Source organism: Lonchura striata, chromosome 28 (genome assembly GCF_046129695.1).
Source record: "Lonchura striata isolate bLonStr1 chromosome 28, bLonStr1.mat, whole genome shotgun sequence".
Taxonomy (NCBI): domain Eukaryota; kingdom Metazoa; phylum Chordata; class Aves; order Passeriformes; family Estrildidae; genus Lonchura; species Lonchura striata.
The window spans coordinates 4033616-4052558 of record NC_134630.1 but is presented as its reverse complement, the minus strand read 5'-3'; the positions used below and the strand labels follow the sequence as shown (position 1 = coordinate 4052558).

The following is an 18943-nucleotide window of genomic DNA, read 5'->3' as shown; positions in this document are numbered from 1 at the left end:
GGTAAGGTTAAGATCATGTTGCTCCAGAGATGTCTGCATGAAGACAAATTATAACTTGGCTATGACAAAGCAACAGATCACTTGCACCAATCTCAATCATGTCAAATCCTCAACACAAAATTATGCCAAAGCAGAGCCAGTGGCTGCTTCTAAGGAAATTATGGACTCCTAGGTAAAATTACTGGGCTATAAGACTGGTGGAATTTTGGACTATCCTGATCTATCAGAAGCTAAATAAAGTGATCCTGACAAGCACCTCTGTGCTGTCTCACAGAAGCTATGCTGCTAACACAGAATTTAACTCCTTTTTCAGACATTATGTGTCTGAAATGCTTTTCGGACATTATGTGCAATAGCACATGACACCAGATGAATTCTTCACCACTTGCTCTACAAGCTCCTGTGGCAATTTTGCAGTGGCAGGGCATTCCAGCTTTGGCAGCTGTGATCTGATGTTCTCTCATGGTGGCACATGGGCCATAGTTACATGGGTTGGTAACTGACAGCTGTGAAGAAAAACACAATATTTCACTGTTTCTGAGAGTGCAAAGGGACACCTGTAAGGCATTTTGACACTTCATCTTTGAAACGAAGTTACAGTTTAACACACAGCTGAAGAAATCTGTTTGACAGGGACTGCTGAAACAAAGCAAGTAACTGTAAACTGGCGTTTATTTATGGAAAATGGAATGCTTCATTAACAAACATTTTTAAATGGGATATGAACAACACCTTACAAAACAAATGAGTTCACATTGGATTGAGTGACATAATATGGCAGCAGCTTAAAAAAAATTACACTTACAGTAGCCCATAAGTTACAATTAATGGTAACCCTGGGTAACAGATTTGTTTCACTTGCCACCTTGCATTAAAAACCAAACACAATCAGTAGCGACGGTTGAAACGAGGATCGTTTGGTCTGTTTGCCCTTTCCTGGCCAGCAAATCCTTCTCCTTGCATTCCTCCTCCGTGCATGATCTGACTCTGATTGCCACCCTGCATGAAACTGCCACGCCTGGAAAGGGATTCAGACATTTTAGTATTCTCTCATGCTAGTACACTAAGGTTGCTAGAATGGGTGTTCTTTTTGTTTTCACTCTCCCATAAAATGTACTACATAAAAAACATGGGGATATTTAATTATTCCTTAACATTGAAGTAGCAAATTAGATAACTGATACTCCCATAAAATGTTTCATTGGCCAATTTAAATAGAAGAAATGTCCCTTAACAGGAAAACAAACACTTTGCTCCTTTTAAAGTTCTTACCCTGACATTCCTCCACGATGCATCACATGGCCAGGTCTGCCTCTACCACCACCTAAAAAAGTTCAAATGGTCCCTTTATATCCACAGCAAGAGCTCTACTTCAAGGATAATTAAGGAGCTGTGCAAGAACCATACCTTGCCATCTCTCATGATCCCGTCCTATCATCCCTCCATCCACGCTGCTCTGCCAGGAACGGTCTTGGTGCCCTTCAAACTTCCGACTGTGATCTCCCCAGTCACGTCCATCCCTGTAAAGACAGGAAATTCCCATCATCTCACATGAGCCAGAGCACACGGAGTAGTTTTAATGTTTGACTCTAAGTCACAAACTTACTCAAATGTCTTACCAAGGCTCATGTGAATCTTACAATATTTATACTGCTATCTGTTAAGTAAAGTCTCAGAATTTTTCTGCTCAAACTGACTTACATGATGACTAAAGAAGATATTGAGGGAGAACCACTATCCTGAAAATGGCAAGCTTTGATAGGAATGTTAGTTAAAACGAATGGAAAGCATTATGACTTTAAGATGTGAAGTTATTAAAAAGATTAGGTGAGTGCCTGTTTTGATGCACAAGACATCAAATAATTTGTAGTCCATCCAACACACCTTTGGTGAAAGCTGGAAAAAAAAGAACATTTTCCAAAAACTCTGACATATGGAACCACTCTTTAGGTGCAGGAGAAGAGGTGTTTCAGTACTAACCGTGACTGTGGGGGGATCCCTCTGCTCTCACTCATCCTCCTGTCGGAGCCGTAGCTTCCCCAGCTCTCCCGCGAGTCCCGCGAGTGCCGGTCGGGGCCTCCGTGGCGCTCGTCTGGGTAATGCTGGAAGGCACAGAGCTCTTACACAGCTGCTCACTGCTTACACCTCCAATTGCTCCAGCTCACAACCATCTGGGAGGGAGGGAAGGGACCTCCTGACATCTGCTCAGGGTCACCCAGGTCCAGGCTGTCCCAGCTAGAGACTTCACAGGCTCTCCATGCAACCCGTTCCAGTGTTCCCAGCTACAGGGGATTTTAATCCTCTTCAGATGGAACTCTGTTCCAGTCTGTGCTCACTGACTCTTGTCTTTGCAATGGGCACCACTGAGTGGCATGTTGTTACATCTAATCTGCATCCTCCCTCCCATGAGTTATTCATGCACATTGGTAAGATCAGCCCAGGACTTTGCATTTACTGCTCTTGACCTTCAGGATATTTCCATCAGCCCAACTCTCCAAACCTCACAGTAAAGGCCACTGAGGACACTATGACCCATAAAATTCATCTGTCACTGTTTGAATGAGCCCTGAAGGTCTTTCCCCCAACCCTCAACCACAAACATCTCTACAGGTCAGCTGTTATTACCATATAACCTCACAAGAGTGATTTTGTACCTTTGCCTTTTCTATGCAATCTTTTGGAATACTGTATTTTGACACAACTCGCTTGCTTTGATTTCTATAAGAATAACTATATCTAACTTTTATAATAAACAAGTCTTTGAATTGAATTTCATCTTATTGAAGTAAACAAAACAATCTGATTATTCCAGTATTTTTGGGTAGATATAATGTAATTCTCAACTACTGAAATGTAATCTGACAGACATACTATAGAAAACCAGGTTGTAAGATGTAAAGATATTTCTGTAATGCTATAAAGCAACTCACTTGTCCATCCCGATCTCCCATAATTGTTCTGGATCCATCTCTCCTAGAAACAGACAATTAGAATCAGACTGTGATAGTAAAACATACAGCAGTCTATAAAAATCCATTTATTTAACAATACAGATGAAAAATCCTGCTCCCACATCATGCCATATTATCCACAAAAGGCATAAACACCTGGAACATATGGAAAACGTGCCACATTTTGGATTCCTGGGAAACACAGTTAGTCCTAACATCTAAACCAAAACGTTCTTGTTAAAATTCTAGGTGCGTACAATATTATTGAGAATTTTTTCAGAATATTACGAATATGTGAAACAGCACTGCAAAAACACTCTGACCAAGCCTGCCAGAAGCTTTAACTCATGGCATAGTACAGATCTTTTCATGATTTTAGAAGAGAAATTCCACAGCCACTAGGTAGCACTTGAAAAATAAAATGCAAACTAAGCATAACTGTGACATGATATTTTTGTCTTTTGCTCTCAGGCAGCAGTGGAGGTAAGACACCAACCTGTCTATTGAATGCTCCTGGTAACGCCCACGATCCCTGTGATCGAAGTCATGGAAGCGATCCTGGCGACTGAAGTCTGAGTGGTACCTGTCATTCATGGCCATTCGTTTTGCCTCTGGCCAGTACGGATCATCCCTCCTGAAAGAAAGAACAGACTCATTTCAGCCCAGATAACAAATGCCTTTTGATATTGTTTCTCCTTCCAAACCAAAAGAAGGAAAATTAAGTTCAAAAGGGTGTTGAAAAACCTGGGCTGTTAAACACGACCATCTCAGTGCAACCAACAACTGCTGAGAGCACGTGTATGACTTTTCCAGTCCAGGCACATGAGACAAAACATGGCAGTGCCATTTCCCACTGGCATCATCAGGATTTGGTGGCTTTACCTGCCATCTATGTCATAGGGTCTCCTCATGGCAGAGCGCCGCTCCTGCTCGTAGCGCAGCTGCTCGTGCTGGCGCCGCAGCTCCTCCCTCTCACGCTGGATCCGGTCCTGCTCCCTCCTCCTCTCGTGCTCGATGTGCATCCGTTCCCTTTCCAGCCTCTCCCTCTCCATCCGTTCCCGTTCCAGGCGCTGCCTTTCGATTTCCAGCCTCTCCCGAGCGATCTCCAGCCTCTCCCTCTCCTCCCGCTCGCGGATGGTCTGGAGGTGCTGCTGCCGCTCCCGGCGCTCGCGGGTGCTGTTTGAGCAGAGACAGAAGTTACACGTCTCATACTTCACCAAAGAAAGGAAGTTAATAGAGTGTTAAAAATTAAACCCACAGTGGCTGCAAACTTGCATCATCCCCTTGAAATTAATACGTGTGGAGAAAACACACTCAGTGGACACAAATTTCTTTAGAGACTGATCAAATGACTCTCCCAAAACCCATCCCCAGGGGAAAATACTTCGGTATGGTCAAGAGAATCTGAATCCAAATGCCCACAAATGCTTCTATAGGATCAGGAGAATCTGAATCCAAATGTCCGCAGTTCATTTCTTATACTGAAATAAAGTATCTGTGAAGAATATTTTATTATATTTTCTGTCTTCAAAGAAAGGTAAGATGGTATGATGAATAATAGCTCCAATAAAGCTCAGGAATTTAACTATGAGGGAGAAAACTTTTTCCTCCTCAATAAAAATAACAAAAACATTTTCCTCCTGTTCAATCTGACTACTTTTAGGTGAGGAATAGAAGTTTTGCAATGTGGGGAGAACATGGAATTTAGATCACAGTTCTAGCAAGGAATTTGATGGATGGCAGTTATCACCTTTAAACACTATGAAACCTATTAAATATATGAAAACAAAGAAATGGCCCTATCAAAAATAATTAAACACCTAAATTAAGTTCAACAGATACCCATAAAAATATAAAAAAAATTGCAAGTGGGGAGAAGAAACTGGAGGCCTTTTTCTACCTGTTTTATTTTACTGGAAATGAAAATTGTATCTGTTTTAGGGAAAAAAACCCAAACAATGTCAGTGCTGCTCTTACCGGCGCTGCTCTGCCTCCCTCATTTTTCTCTGTGCTTTGATTTTGTCGAAGGGGACAATCCCTTGTCTCTCTCTGCTCTCTGATTTGCGGTCCTGGCTTTTAACGCTCTGTATTTAAAAGAGAAACTTTAATTTATTAAAGGACAACCATCACAAGCAATACTCTGAGCTCTGTTTCCATTTGTACAGTTCACATCTCAAAGCTTGTCACTGCTTTTTTCCAAAAGCTGTTCTTTTTTACCATTACAGACACCATGTGTTAGTACAGTAATACGTTGCCCTATTTGTTTGGCAGGATTTGAGTGCTGCACCAGCCAAATGAGAGGTATTTTATGAATTAAAACCATGTTATAGAAACTCTGACTGGACAAACTGGCACGACAAGTGTGGGTTATATAGAGCCTGGCAGGATTCAGGATTTGTTTCTAAGGAAAATCTTTCCCATACAGAAGCATCACTTACTCTGTCCTTTGATGTAGTAGATGTTTTCACACTAATAACAGGTTCTCCTTTGGATTTATCCATGACTACTGTTCTCTCTGTTCCTTTACTTCCTAAATAAATCAGAAGTGGAAAGGAACAATCAAATTACATGACCTACACCATGCTCTCTAAAATGTTGAAATGGGCATTTAACCCTCTCTTCAAAATAAATTATTTCATTCCTTTCAATCCAGATACTTCTCTTAAGGATTGCACAATATTAAACATCTCCCCTTCCCATTACTCATTTTGGATTTCCAACTAAGAATGTGAAACAATCCTAGACTCTTTGGAAAGAACTATCTACAATTAAATATTCCTACATCAACATATCTGTAAAAAAAAAACAAAAAACAAAAAACAAATTACCTGATTTAATAGTTTTAGGCTGATCTGATGAACTAGACTTCTGGTCATCTTTATCTTTTTTTTCCTTTTCATCTTTATCTTCTGTCTTTTTAGGATCATCTTTTTGGTCAGATTTCTCATCCCTTTTAGCACCACCAGGTCTGTGGATAGATATTGATACAGATTAGACGAATACAGACTAAGAGAAAAAAAAAATTCAAGGGAAATGCCAACAACAAAGTAGAACTCTGATGTGATAACAATCATAGTAAGATTTCCAAATATTTCCTTCCACAACTTCCTGCACCATAAAACAAGATATTCAGATCATCCTGTGCAGTAGTCAACAAACTTGGCCAGGATTCAAGAGCTCAACTGGAAGCATGAAGACAAATTCACACCCCCACATGCTTAATGCCCACAGAGTTTTTTAGACAACATGACAATAATACATTTTTGTCAGGCAACTGGGTGAAATAATAGCAAAAAGCTCTCAGCAACTAGCATTTAACAGAAGTTATGCCTCAAGAAGATTATTCAAGAAGGCAAAGTTCTCAGTGCTTGATTCACTCTCTTAACGCCTCTTTCAGCTACTTTCAGCAATGCTGGAGAACAAGAGCACAATGCTCAAGAGGAACATGATCTGGGAACAGATCTTGGACAACTCTGTTTTAACTGTTTAGGACCTGGAGGAAACCCTATTCCAATGAGACACAAGGAAATGAAGAAACAGTGACACATATCAAAATTCTCACATGGTCTTTCCTATAGATATAAGACGTGAAAGTCCCACAATCATTATTAAACCTTAAATATGGCTTAATTAAAAGGTGTGCTTGAAAATGCACCTTTCCAATGCCTACTTTAAGGCACACAATAGAAACATTTCAATTTAGGCACTGAACATCAACTGAAGTCTATCTTGTAGTAAAAGATGAAAAAATCCATGTCTCCTCTTTTTGAATGTTTGCCACAGAAATTCTTACTGCAACTTTACTTTTCCCTGACATCAACAGACTGAAGCACAACAAAACATCTTTGGTAGGAGAATTTTTAACACAGTACCTCTCACTGACTGTTTCTCTCTTTGCTTCAGTCTCTTTTTTTTCACTTGTCTTCTTCCCAGCAGGTTCATTTTTTGCCTGAAATTTATTTTGCACATCATCAGCTGAGAATGTGGCCTCGAGCATTTGCACAATCTGGTGGGAACTCAGCATCTCTGAGGCCCAGTACTCACTTTTTCTACAGAAATGATCTTGCCATGCAGCTCTGTCTTGTGCAGGTGGGTGATGCACTTGGTGGCCTCCTCGGCTGTGGACATGGTGACAAAGCCGTAGCAGCGAGCGCCGGGACTGCGAGCGTTGGTCACCACCTTGGCCCCCACCACCTTCCCAAAAAAACCTGGAATTACTCTCCCTGTGACAAGTCCCCATGCTTAAACAGCACCAAGCACAAGCTCCACTTCTGTTGTTTTTAATTCCTGGCCACTACCAGGCAGGAAAGTTCAGGTTTTGAGAGATTAACAAATACAGAGGGAGCATTGCTTGGAGCCAACCATGCTTCTGTTATCTGTGGAATGCTACAAAAGCTGAATCAAGAGGTGGGAGCTAAAGATTGAATTATTTTCCAAAGAAAGAGCCCCCACGTGACAATAAAGCTTTTTTAAAAGGCATCTAACTTTACATCAACATTGTTTTCCTTTAGTATGAAATAGTAAAAATCAACACAAATTTTTAAGCAAATTTCCACATTAATGCTCAGCTGCTAAGTGCTACCTTCCTTCAAAAAAATGTTTTTATGTTACTGCTGAGGCAGATCAACAATGTTATCTGCAATCTTTAAGAAACATGAAGTTTCCCCAAAAACTAGCTTGAAAATGTCACAAAAATGGTGTTTATATATGCTCAGATATTCAGTACAGTTCACTTTGTAAAATAGAAATCAATCATATTTCAGGAGAGATGTTTTAAAGTACAGCTGAATAAATAACCTACTTCTGAGCATTTGTTTTATTGCACAAGCACATCTACTTCCACGAAGCTCTGCCCCTGAAGAAAATAACAACATTTTATTTAAATTACTCAATGGTACCATGGCATCTATCTAGAACCAAATGCTAGGTTGGCTGTTGTTTAGCTTTTCATTACATTTAAATTTTTGTGGCACATCTCCATGATCAACATTTTAGGTTACCAGATGGAATTCTAAGCTAATCGATTTAAGTATTGCATTGCAAGGAGCATTAAAAAGGTTTTACCAGTCCCATGACTTTCAAACTCCAAGCTATGCTACAATCAATCAATTTTTGTACCTATTTGTAAAGTTGTATTTAAGTTCCAGAGTATTTTCATCAGTAAAACATCCAATGGTTGATTGTCAGCACATACAATTTGCTTTTACTACAGTCTGCTGGTAGTTACCTGTTAATAGGCTTCAAAGGTCTGACAAAAATCCTTACTGATGGCTCTGACATCAACCTTTTATTGTACTTTTAATTTTCCAGCTGACAGGGAGATTTGACATTTTCACTGTCCTTGACAGCAACTGCAAGACCAAAAAACACCTACCCATATCCCAAACTACCCAAACAAGTGTTTTTCAAAGGAACTGCCAACTCTTGATAAATTAAAATTTAAGTTACTAAGGCAATTCCTAAGATATTCCATAGTAATTCTCAACATTTACTGCATATTTTACTTAGTCCTAAAGAAATCTTTAATAAGCTTTAAATTCAGTTGACTGAATTTTCAGCAGGTGAAAATACCATACTGCAGCACAGAAGTGTGTGTATACAGTTACTGAGTATTTCAAACAAAGAATCACAAATGGAATTTCGTATTTATTTTTATATATTTTGAGCAACAGAATAAAAACTCCCAGTCATTCAGTGTGTACTTCAGTGATTTTTCCTTGATATCCCACAATATTTTTGATCATAGGATTCCTTTTGTGGGTACTTCCAGTGATGAGAGTTTAAAAAGTCTTATCAACACAGTTTCAAACAAACCAACAGAAATAATCCCTTACCTTCCCATATTTGCTAAACAGATTCTTCAGATCTGTAGCTCTGGTGGTGGAAGCCAATCCACTCACCCAAAAGTTTCTACCAGAACTGCTAGCACTGCGACCTAGTTGGGAAAACAAACAGACAAAACCAAAACATACCCCAAATCCTAATTATTTGGATTAATTACTTGAATAGTTATGTGAATTAAAACAGAGCAGGAACAAAAATTGTTAATTTTTTTAAATCACAAAGCAAGTGAAATGTACTGTGTGATATTCTCCTCCCATGATTTGCTCTGCTGAAGGTAAGGAGCAGTACAAGTCCAAAAATTTGAGTGGAACTGAGTTTTAATACAGAAGTATTTTATACCATTCTTCAAGAAAGCAACTAGATTAGGGCACATCTGAATTAACAGAGGCTCTTCAAAACATGCCAGGATGGATCCCAGTAACTTAAAGAAGACAGAAGAGTTGTGGGAACTGTGTCTGCACCCCACATGTACTCATGTCTTGCCTTTTTATCTTAACTCCAAGGGAATGTTAATGGGATGCAGAATTCCTCTCAAGGAAAGCCATTCACCAGCAAGAAACAAAGGAAATTTCTGTTTCTGCCCACACAGATCCACAGTTGGGATTCAGAGTCTGACCTCAGCTGCAGGAGTTAGGACTGATAACTTCAGTCACTAATATAAGTAACTGAGAACACAGTTAATATTAAATTTATATTAACATTAATTTTATATTTATTAATTAATATCTACACAGATTTCCTAGGGAAGGGTGCAGTGATTTGTATCTCTTACAAAAACACCCAAAAAGAGATTATTTTTTCTTTGTATAAAGGTGAGTACACATGTGCCATCATTTATTTCAGAAGTGCATGGACAAAGGTATGCATTGTCCTGGTGTTTTAAAAAACTGAGCCAAAGACTTTATTGCTTTCACTCCACACATCTCTACAATTTAAAAATTACTGTCTGCAGTTACTCTGGCACCAGAATCCTGGAGAAAGAAGAAAGTGCTCATTTTTCTCTTTTCTGCTATTTTACCAATGAGTTTTTTAAGATTTTTAGAATTATGTTAATGTCCTTTTTAATTAAGGATTGATCAGTCTTAATGTCAGGTTTTGTCCTCCCACAAGACTTTAAAAAGTGCTCCTGCAATGGTTCTGCACTTTTAATACCACAAAATCCTGGGACTTGAAAATATTTAACTTTGAACCAAGAACAATGCAGGTATTGGGAGCCAATCATCAACACTGGAGAAATCTTTCAGATGTGCATCCATCGACAGCCAAACCCCACCAGGGTGAGCTCATAAATTTATTTTTCTGCACTCTTGTTGACACAGTTTTCAGAATTATAGCATGGAATACGAGAAACTCTTAATCCTAAATAAAACCCTTTCATACAAGAGGGCAAATAGCAATGTATGAGTCAGAACTGACTTGTATATACTATTTTAGGCTCCTTCTGGCTCAGTCACTTTGCTCTGCATGCAGAGAATGTTACACAGTCAAGCAGCTGCCTCTCACCACTGCTCTTCACTAAGCCAGAACATGGATAAAACAAATATTATGGAATACAGCACATCCATCAGAGGGAGGGATGCAGGAGCAAGGTGGTTTCAGACACCCAAGTTCCTGAAGGCTGCTATGAAGGCAAACTCAAGGAAGAGTTTTTTCAGTCCACAAAAAAAATACACTCAAGTCCTTATGTAAAGGACAGCATGCAGAGAAAACTCCTTCAAATATTCTGAATTAAGAGAACTCGAGATTATAAACTGGAAGCAAGAGGTAAACTGACCCTAACAGGGGAGGTCCAGCAGCTTGTGCAAATCCAGGATCTTGGAAAAAGCAGCTGACAGGGAGGTGAGTCTGGGTTGTAAAAACCAATTAAAACCAATCCAATTCCTCCTGTCCAGCTGGCAGTCAGACCTCATAAAGAACTTCTTGATTTTTATAGGAATTGCTGGAACTTCCACACTTGAAAGTGCAGAAGTACCTGCCAGCAGCATGTAAGAGAACAGAGAGGTGGGGTGAGCTGCAAAGACTCAGCTGCCTGGTGTATTAAAAGCAAGAAGTACAAAGGCATCTGACACTGATCAAAGTAGTTTTTTCTTGTTTATGATGTATATTTGCACCATGGATAGAATCTGCGTGGACAAAGATTTAATAAAATCATTATCATTTCAAGACAATATTAAGGTGTAATATTTTTGGCATTTAAATATGTGAATACTGGATCCCAAATTACTTCAGCAAAACAGAAGATGGGAAGGAGAATTCCAAGTGTATAGCAAAGCAAACACAATTGGAAAAAGGTTCCTAACAGCTGTTAGTGGGCATCTCCAGTGCCAAAAAACCCGTAATTGTAATGTATTAACATTGACCTTTAAAAATCAAGATACAAACACAACAGTGCAATGCACATGTCCTGAAAAAATGCGTAAAAGGAAAATTATTTTGACATTACTAAGAAAATGCAGAAAGAGGTGAATTTATGCTATTTAACAACGGCATAGATTGCAATCAATTTTTACTGAAATAACCCATCCAAGAAAAACAACTATCCAAGCAATCATTGAAGTTTTACGTCTCAAAACATACCTTTCTCATCTTTTGAGATTATCTTTGTATCTCTGTCCTCCTCAACAGGGCTAAAGACAAAACACCACATTATTCAAGTCAGAAAGAAAAGTGACTAAATATAAACTATGAAAAAAGCTAAAATTAAATACCTACCAGAAAATATGTTGCAAACGAAAACACACCTTTGTATACTGGATTTAAGAAATCTGACAAGAAATAACGAAGTCAGATTCTTAAACAGACTTACATTAAGAAGATGATTACAAATAAGAGTAATTTGGGGAAAACAACCTTTGAAGGTTGATGAAGGAAAGAAATCAAACCCACTGCGTTTAAAAAAAATAAAAATATCTGCACATGGAGAAATAAAAGAGACCTTTAGGAATAGGCTACAATTTCATCAGTCTCGGAGGCCAATTGAAGGAAACAGCTTATTCGCATCACTTAAGGACCAATGATAAAAGATAGCATCTGGTCTAGAACGGAGAAAAAACAAACCTCTTTTTCTGATCACCGCCCTCACTGGCTGAGGACTCTTTAGTGGCAGGGGAAGATTCCTCAGAATTAGCTTTGTCTTCTGCTCTCTTGCCATCTTCTTTGCTATCTCTGGCTTCGGCACCTGCGCCTTTCTCCGCTGCCTCCCCACTAGAGGCTTCCAGGCCTTGGGAGCGTTTGCTACTCTGATCGCTTAGGGTCTCTACCACTACACCTTCAGAGTCCGGGGCCTCTTCCTCGGGGCTCTGTTCACTTGTCTCCCCTTTTGCTACCACTAAACGCTTTGCTTCCTTCCTTGCCAAAGCTTGGGCCGATTTGCTGTCCAAAGCTAAAGCATCTTCCTCCAGCTGAGCGGCAGCGAGAGCGTCCTCTTCCTCAGCCAGCCTCTTGCCTGGCCCCGCGTTACTGGCTTCCTGCGCACGCGGCCGCTCCGCTTCGGGAGGTTCTTCGTTAAGTAGCTCAGATTTACAAGTTTCCCCCAAAATGTCGAGTATTTTCTCATTTTCTACGGATTTAACAGGAATAGAATGGCACAAGATTTAATCACCAGGGAAATACAGCAATCACAATTGTGGAACTGGCATGGCTGCCACACTAACACCAAGAGAACTGCTAAGCTACACAGAGATTGGAAAACCCTAGTGTACACAGTGTTGTTACACCTACCACGCTAACTGCTCTCTCACACCCTGCCAAATCAGCCCTAGCACCTCAACAGCCAAGAAAAATGCCCCCACAGATTTAACAAAAAACTTCGGGCTCAGCCTTCATATTCTTCAGCAAATCGTTCAGCTCTGTTTCTTCTCTAGTTAGCTTCCAGAGTCCGAGATGCTTAACTGAACGTATCAAGGCACTGAGAGTTCAATTTTTAAATTTCTGTGAAATTCTTTTAGCAGAGACAGTCCAACATGAGAACTGGGCATCTTCTGATGGTGCATGAGTGTGTTTGCAGTCCAGAAAGGGAAAAGTATCTGTATGAAATTTCCATGAAGAAACTCTCTTCTTTCTTCTGTATCCAGTAACTAATCTTTACATTTTAATGCCCTATAATATCTTTTTACTGCTTTCACTGCTGTCTACTTAGTAACAGAGTTAAGGTGTGTGCAATATCACAAGATCTGTTTACAAGTAGAATATTTAGCTTTTAAAACTGTGATTAAACTTCTCTAAATCCACTTATGTAGTTTAACAGGTTTTTAAACCATTTCATTTCACTGGAAGTATTTCAAGCATCACTTCACAGATCTGGGGATATGATTGGGTTTCCAATCTCTATGACCCTGCATGATCTGGATTGTCCATTATAAAAATAATGCAAATTATGTTTGTTTGCTTGGGTTTTTTAATAGTTAATGGTTTAAAAAGTATTAGTTGAAAAGACAGGAATATGTTTTTCTTTAACAGTACCTGGCTCCAAGTGAAGCTTCTCCATTTTCTGTTTAGAGAAAAAAGACCACAGAAAGACCATTTTATAAAATGTATTGTCTAACACAGAATAATAGCAACTCCCTACTCAATCCCAAAATTGAAAACGAAACAAATTCATCTACTACATTTAGCTCTTTTTTTCACCATCCACTGGAAACAAGTATTTTATATAAATACCTTTTCTGGCACATTAAAGCTGAATCAAAATATCAGCCATAACTCCATTCTCCCCAACAACTCTGAATTACAAAGAGACCAATAAAGTATGTTTGTGTGTATCACCACACCAACTACAGAGTAAAAAACAAACCCAGCTACTACTTCATAGAGTTGTGGGAGAGAGAAGAAATCAGCAGTACAAGACCCTTTTTATCTGCCATAAAGTGAATGAAAGTTTGAGAACAGTAGGGAAAAACCACAGGGCACCCTCAATTCAAACACTGTGCCAAGCAAGGTCTTGGATTCTGTTACAATTTCATGTTATGGTCACATTTTCTTTTTTGCAGCATGAGAACTCTGTAAATATTAATATTACAACATATAGCTAAGAAATAGAGCTACATTTTCAGTTTACCTTCATTTCAATTAAATCAGAAGAGGAGGCTTCTAAATTGTTTTCAATTTCATCATAATCTTCCTAAAAGAATAAGAAAGGAATGAAAGTATTTCTTACCCAAAGTAGCTTATGGAGAATATACCTGTATTTAATTCTCCCTTTCAAGAAAAACAAATATTTTTAAGTTTTTGACAGATCTCAACTGCTATTTCAGAGTGCAACCCAGAAATGAGGAGCAACGTGTAAACATACCTGATACTTAAATATCTTTCTCCAACCACTTTTAATTTTAATTTCAACAGGACATTGTCTATTTCAAATTTATTCTTAGTCTTATCTCACATTTCTGTGGTTACTGAACATGTTTTTTCACTTTCCCTTTTAACTTTTTTACTTTAGTTTCTAAATGAAAAAAACAAGTTAGAAATGAAGCTGATGTACATTTATTTTCTCAAACTGAAAACATACCCCAAAAATCTTTTTTCTTTAAAGAGCTGAGGGTAAGATGCAACCAAAACTCATCCATTACATGAAGTTAATTTACAGAACACCACAAAATTGCCTGTCAGGTGAAGGGGATGCTGTTGCCACAACTGTGCGTTCAGTCCCATGAAAGGAGAGATTCTCTCCAAGTCTTTGTGTTTGTTTGGTCTGTTGGGGTGCAGACAGCACAGCCAGGCTCTCTTGAAATCCCTGCAAGAGTGGGGACTCAGTGGTAAATTGCAGCTTGTAAGCCACAGAGCAGCTGTCAGCCAAAGGAAAAGAAAGATTTCTTGTTGTTGAACCAGCAGAATGCACAGCTGTGCCAAGGGTCACCTCAGATGTCACCCACCTGCAAGGCATGACCACCCCCACTGAACAGGACGTAAAACCAGAGTCACACAAGCTCGACCTAAATGTAAAAATAGTATAAAAGTAAGTTAGAAGTGGGGAGAAGTTTGGGAAGGCTCCACTGCAACAATCTGAAGCTGTCTTTTCCCTTTTAGGGATGTCTGGTGGGTAAGAACTGTACTAGAAGTGTGATGAGTGATGAACTCCAGGCATCTTCTGTTAGGAATTAAAGCTGGTTAATATGGTGAGGTTTTTTTGCAGACAGATACCACCAGCAATCCTGGAACCTTAATCTGCTGTAATTTTCTATTATATTACTGCTGTTATTCCCGAATGGGTTCAGTGTGAGTCCTTCAAGGGCACCACCAGTGCCTGCAGTGAGTAACACTCTGCTGAGGACAGCTGGGACAGGGGTCACTGATTGTGTGACCCTCCCCAGGGCACTGGAACAACTCTCTGATCCCCTGATCCAGGGAACTGCCCAGGGAAGGGTCCCCAGAACAGGATGCTGACACTTTGTGGGCACAAGGGTCTTTCCTTTCCTGTAGCTGACAGACCAATCAAACACAAAGGCTTTGAGAAAATCTCCCTTTTCAGGTGACAGAAGGTAAATGATAAGAAGTTGAAGCAGATATGCAGATGCCAAAGAAAGAATATATTCTGTTTAATGAGTGAGCAACCTAAAATAAATTAATAAAACAAACCCACAAGGACCCAAGAAGGATAATATTTGGTGAGTGAATGTGACACATGGATCCCTGTGCTGTCTGCAAATGACATTGCAAGCTGCTCTCAAAACCAAGTCAAAACCCTGACAATGTCAGAACAGAGCAACACAGGAAGTTCTTTTATCAATCTCTATGAGAAAACAGAGAAACACAGCTTCCTCAAACCAGAGCATTATTTCTGCAGATAAGATATCCAAATTACCTGAGTTGAAAATTTTTTTTTCTCTCTCCCCATATATATAAATACCTGGATGGCTGGGTGTATGCATACATACACTTTAACACATATAACATACAGACAGGAAGAGGAAATACAGAAATTAATACAGCATTTTCAATTCCAGGCTCCTTTCACAGCAAGCAAAGATGATACTGCAGGGTAAGGAAGATGGTGACTCACCTACTGTGAGAACATTTCAAACCTCAAAAATATTTACCATTTATAAGAGTAGGACATGAGAGTTGTGAATGGAAAATAGAAATCAGATCACATTCATGTCCTATATTCTACTGAAATACCTTCTTCAGCTGCCCGTATCTCTATCAAATATCTTCTGAAAAATTACAAAGACCTCTACTCACTCACCTCATTTTCTGTTAGCTGATCAGGAAGCTCTTTCATTTCTGCTTCAACATTATCTTTATTATCAGACAGAGAATCAAGGATATTGTCAGGACTGTAATCTTCTCCACAGTCTACAGCACTGCTGTTATCTATTTCAGCTTCATCTAATACACTAATATCCATCATGTCAATATCCTGCAAGGTATCCAGATTTGCTTCAATATCCTCCTACAGAGAGAAAAAGGGAAAATGTGTATTTATTGCAGTTTACATGATACACATTCTTAGGAACTACAATCATGATTTCACTTACCTGCCCATCTCTAGAGTTTTCCTCTAGACCATTGTCTTCCACACCTTCTTCTTCTGGCTTTCTTCCTAAAATCAGTATCATTGCAGTGAGATGTAGCATTACATTTTGTAAAATGTTTAAGCTTTGGTGAATTATCTGTTACAACAAATAATTCTGAAGAGGCTGATTAAAAGCAAACACCAGGAGCATGAACTGCCAGCAACACAGTGGTTTTTTTAATGCTACAGTATTTTTCTAAAGCTACAGTCTCAGTCTACAGCACTTCAATACCTAAAAAGACACAACAGCCTTTGGGTAATCCATTTAAAAGTAACACCTTAAGATTGTTATGAAAACACCTCCCTTAATTAAAAGGATTTAAGAATTAGTGTTCACTTTCAAGATTATGCACATACAAATCACATTTATGCATATCTGTCACTCCCAAACTTGTACTGCTATTCAAAGATAACAGCTCTTTTTCTATTTTTAGCCACCCTGTCTTAAAAGAAGCAGCTCAATAATTTGTTTTAAGAACTAGTTATCAGCAACTCAAGTAAGTCACATGTAAAATACCACGTACAACATTTAATATTTTGAAGCAACATAAGTTAGATGTAATAGTTTACATATAACTGAAATATAATTATAGAGGCTTTCCATGGAGCTTATGCTACAGCTGCTTGCTCTGTACCTGATACAATTCTACTCATGGTCACGCCTGCAATTTACAGTTTCATCTTTGAGTTTCAAGACATGCTAATGGAACACAGGTTTAAAGTTGTTATTGCTCATTAATGCAATAGAGTTTTACTATTTTCCACAAGGTAAAAACCAACTTTTTTAAATTAAACTAACTCAACAGGAGAAAACAAGTTTGTATGCCAAGTTCTAGCATGTGTCCAGACACTGTACCTTTGCTAGCTCTTTTTGGCATTCTCTTTGTGGTCAGCTCTGAGGCCACGGGAATTTCATCAGGATCTCCTCCTTCCTCCTCAATGGCCTGTTGGAGACAGCAAGATGACATCCACTTTATTATTTGCTGGTGTACATTTGTACTGACTTTGGATGGGGCAGCTAATTCTCTTCACAGCAGCTGTGGTTAGAGTTTGTGCTGAGAACAGTGTTGATAACACAGTTATGTGGTGCTTGGCTGTCTGCTAGAGTTTAACCACAACTGCATTTTTAAGGATTTTTCAGAAACATTGGTGTCTCTCCCTAGCTCAGGTCATACAGCCAGGCAGCAGTACCACCTGTCAGAAATACTGAATAATGGGGTGCAACACATCCCCACAAGCAAATCAAGATACAGATGGGGAGCAAAGCTCCCTGCTCTGCAGATAAACACATTAACAGTATAAAACCGGGAGAGACTCTTACAGCAACTCATGTGCATGAGTTTTTTCTCGATGTGCAGGCCTGTTAGAACCCACAAAAGGGCCAAGGCTGGCCGTGCTGTTCTGGCCTCATGGAATACATTCCAGAAAGGTCAGAGAGATGCAGTCGGGTCAAGTGTGGTAGTGCCAAGCATTAGGGCAGAAACTTATGTGCAGAAAGTTCCACCTCAATAGGAGGATAAAATTCTTTACAGTGCAAGTAAGCATGCATTGGAATAGATTGCCCAGGGAGGGTGTGGAGTCTCTCACTGGACATATTCAGACAAAATCCTGTACCATGGGTTCTAGGACAAAACCCTGCTGGAGCAGATGCCCCACTGCGATCCCTTCCAAGCTTACCCATTCTGCGAACGGCACGGAGAAGCACGACAACAGGTACGGGGAAGAGGCACGTATGTGCACATCGGGGGAACGGGAGAGCAACCCGGGGAAGGACGCGCGGACGCCGGGGTCAGGCAGTGCCGGGACGGCCGAGCCCATCTCACATTGCATCCAGCGCAACCCGAGCCGCGCTCGGCGGAACGGGCGCCACACCACAGAGCGGTGCCGTGAAACAGCGCAAAGGCAAGGGAGCAAAGAGGACGCGCCGGTGCCCAACAACACCCCGCGGCAGCAACAGCGGAGCCCCGCTCCCCTCAGGGCCGGCCCGCTCTCCCCTCAGGGCCGGCCCGCTCTCCCCTCAGGGCCCCGGACCCGCTCTCCCCTCAGGGCCCCGGACCCGCTCTTCCCTCAGGGCCCCGGACCCGCTCTCCCCTCAGGGCCCCGGGCCCAGCCCCAGCGCGCAGGCGCCGAGAGCGCCACAGACAAAGGACCCGGATGGCCGCGCGCCGCTCCCCCCCCCCCGCTTCGCCCTCACCTTCCTCAGCCGCTCCATGAGGACGCTCTTGTTGCCGCCGCTGTCCAGGTTACGCCGCTTGAGCTCAGCCCGCAGGTCGATGACTCGCAGCTCGCTCAGCCGCCGGGTTTCAGGCTCCGAACCAAAAGCCGCGGCCCCACCAAGGGATGTGAAATCCCCCAGTCCGGCCGCTGATTGACTCTCCGCCATCAAGGCCCCTTCGATATTTGGCCTCGAGCCCGAACGCGCAGGAGAACACGGCACAACCCAGCAGCGAACCTGGCGATCACGGCACAAAATGGTGGGGAGCGAGAGGCGCTGAGGGGAGGGGGAACAAAGCGCGCTGTGCGCATGCGCGGGCGGGACCGAGCGGGCGGGGTCTGACGGGAGAATCGCCCCGCGCAGGCGCAAACAACGTCGCCCGCGTCCAAGGACGGCTCGCGCGCTCTGGCGCATGCGCGC

At 40.9% G+C, this 18943-nt stretch overlaps 1 protein-coding gene across 1 annotated transcript; it reads right to left on the bottom strand.

Moving 5' to 3' along the window:
- Window positions 1–656: 656 nt before the first annotated feature.
- Window positions 657–18826, bottom strand: LOC110475767 (scaffold attachment factor B1). Its single transcript, XM_021540138.3, has 21 exons — window positions 18503–18826; window positions 17165–17252; window positions 16271–16335; window positions 15979–16185; window positions 13852–13914; window positions 13257–13284; window positions 11853–12354; window positions 11373–11422; window positions 8786–8886; window positions 6996–7145; window positions 6824–6900; window positions 5780–5919; window positions 5390–5481; window positions 4929–5035; window positions 3834–4127; window positions 3448–3585; window positions 2931–2973; window positions 1981–2102; window positions 1408–1520; window positions 1273–1324; window positions 657–1018 (listed from the first exon to the last, which is right to left on the bottom strand). The coding sequence occupies exons 1-21, from the start codon at window positions 18689–18691 to the stop codon at window positions 889–891; spliced, it is 2751 nt and encodes a 916-aa protein (XP_021395813.1). The 5' UTR covers window positions 18692–18826; the 3' UTR covers window positions 657–888.
- Window positions 18827–18943: the final 117 nt, after the last annotated feature.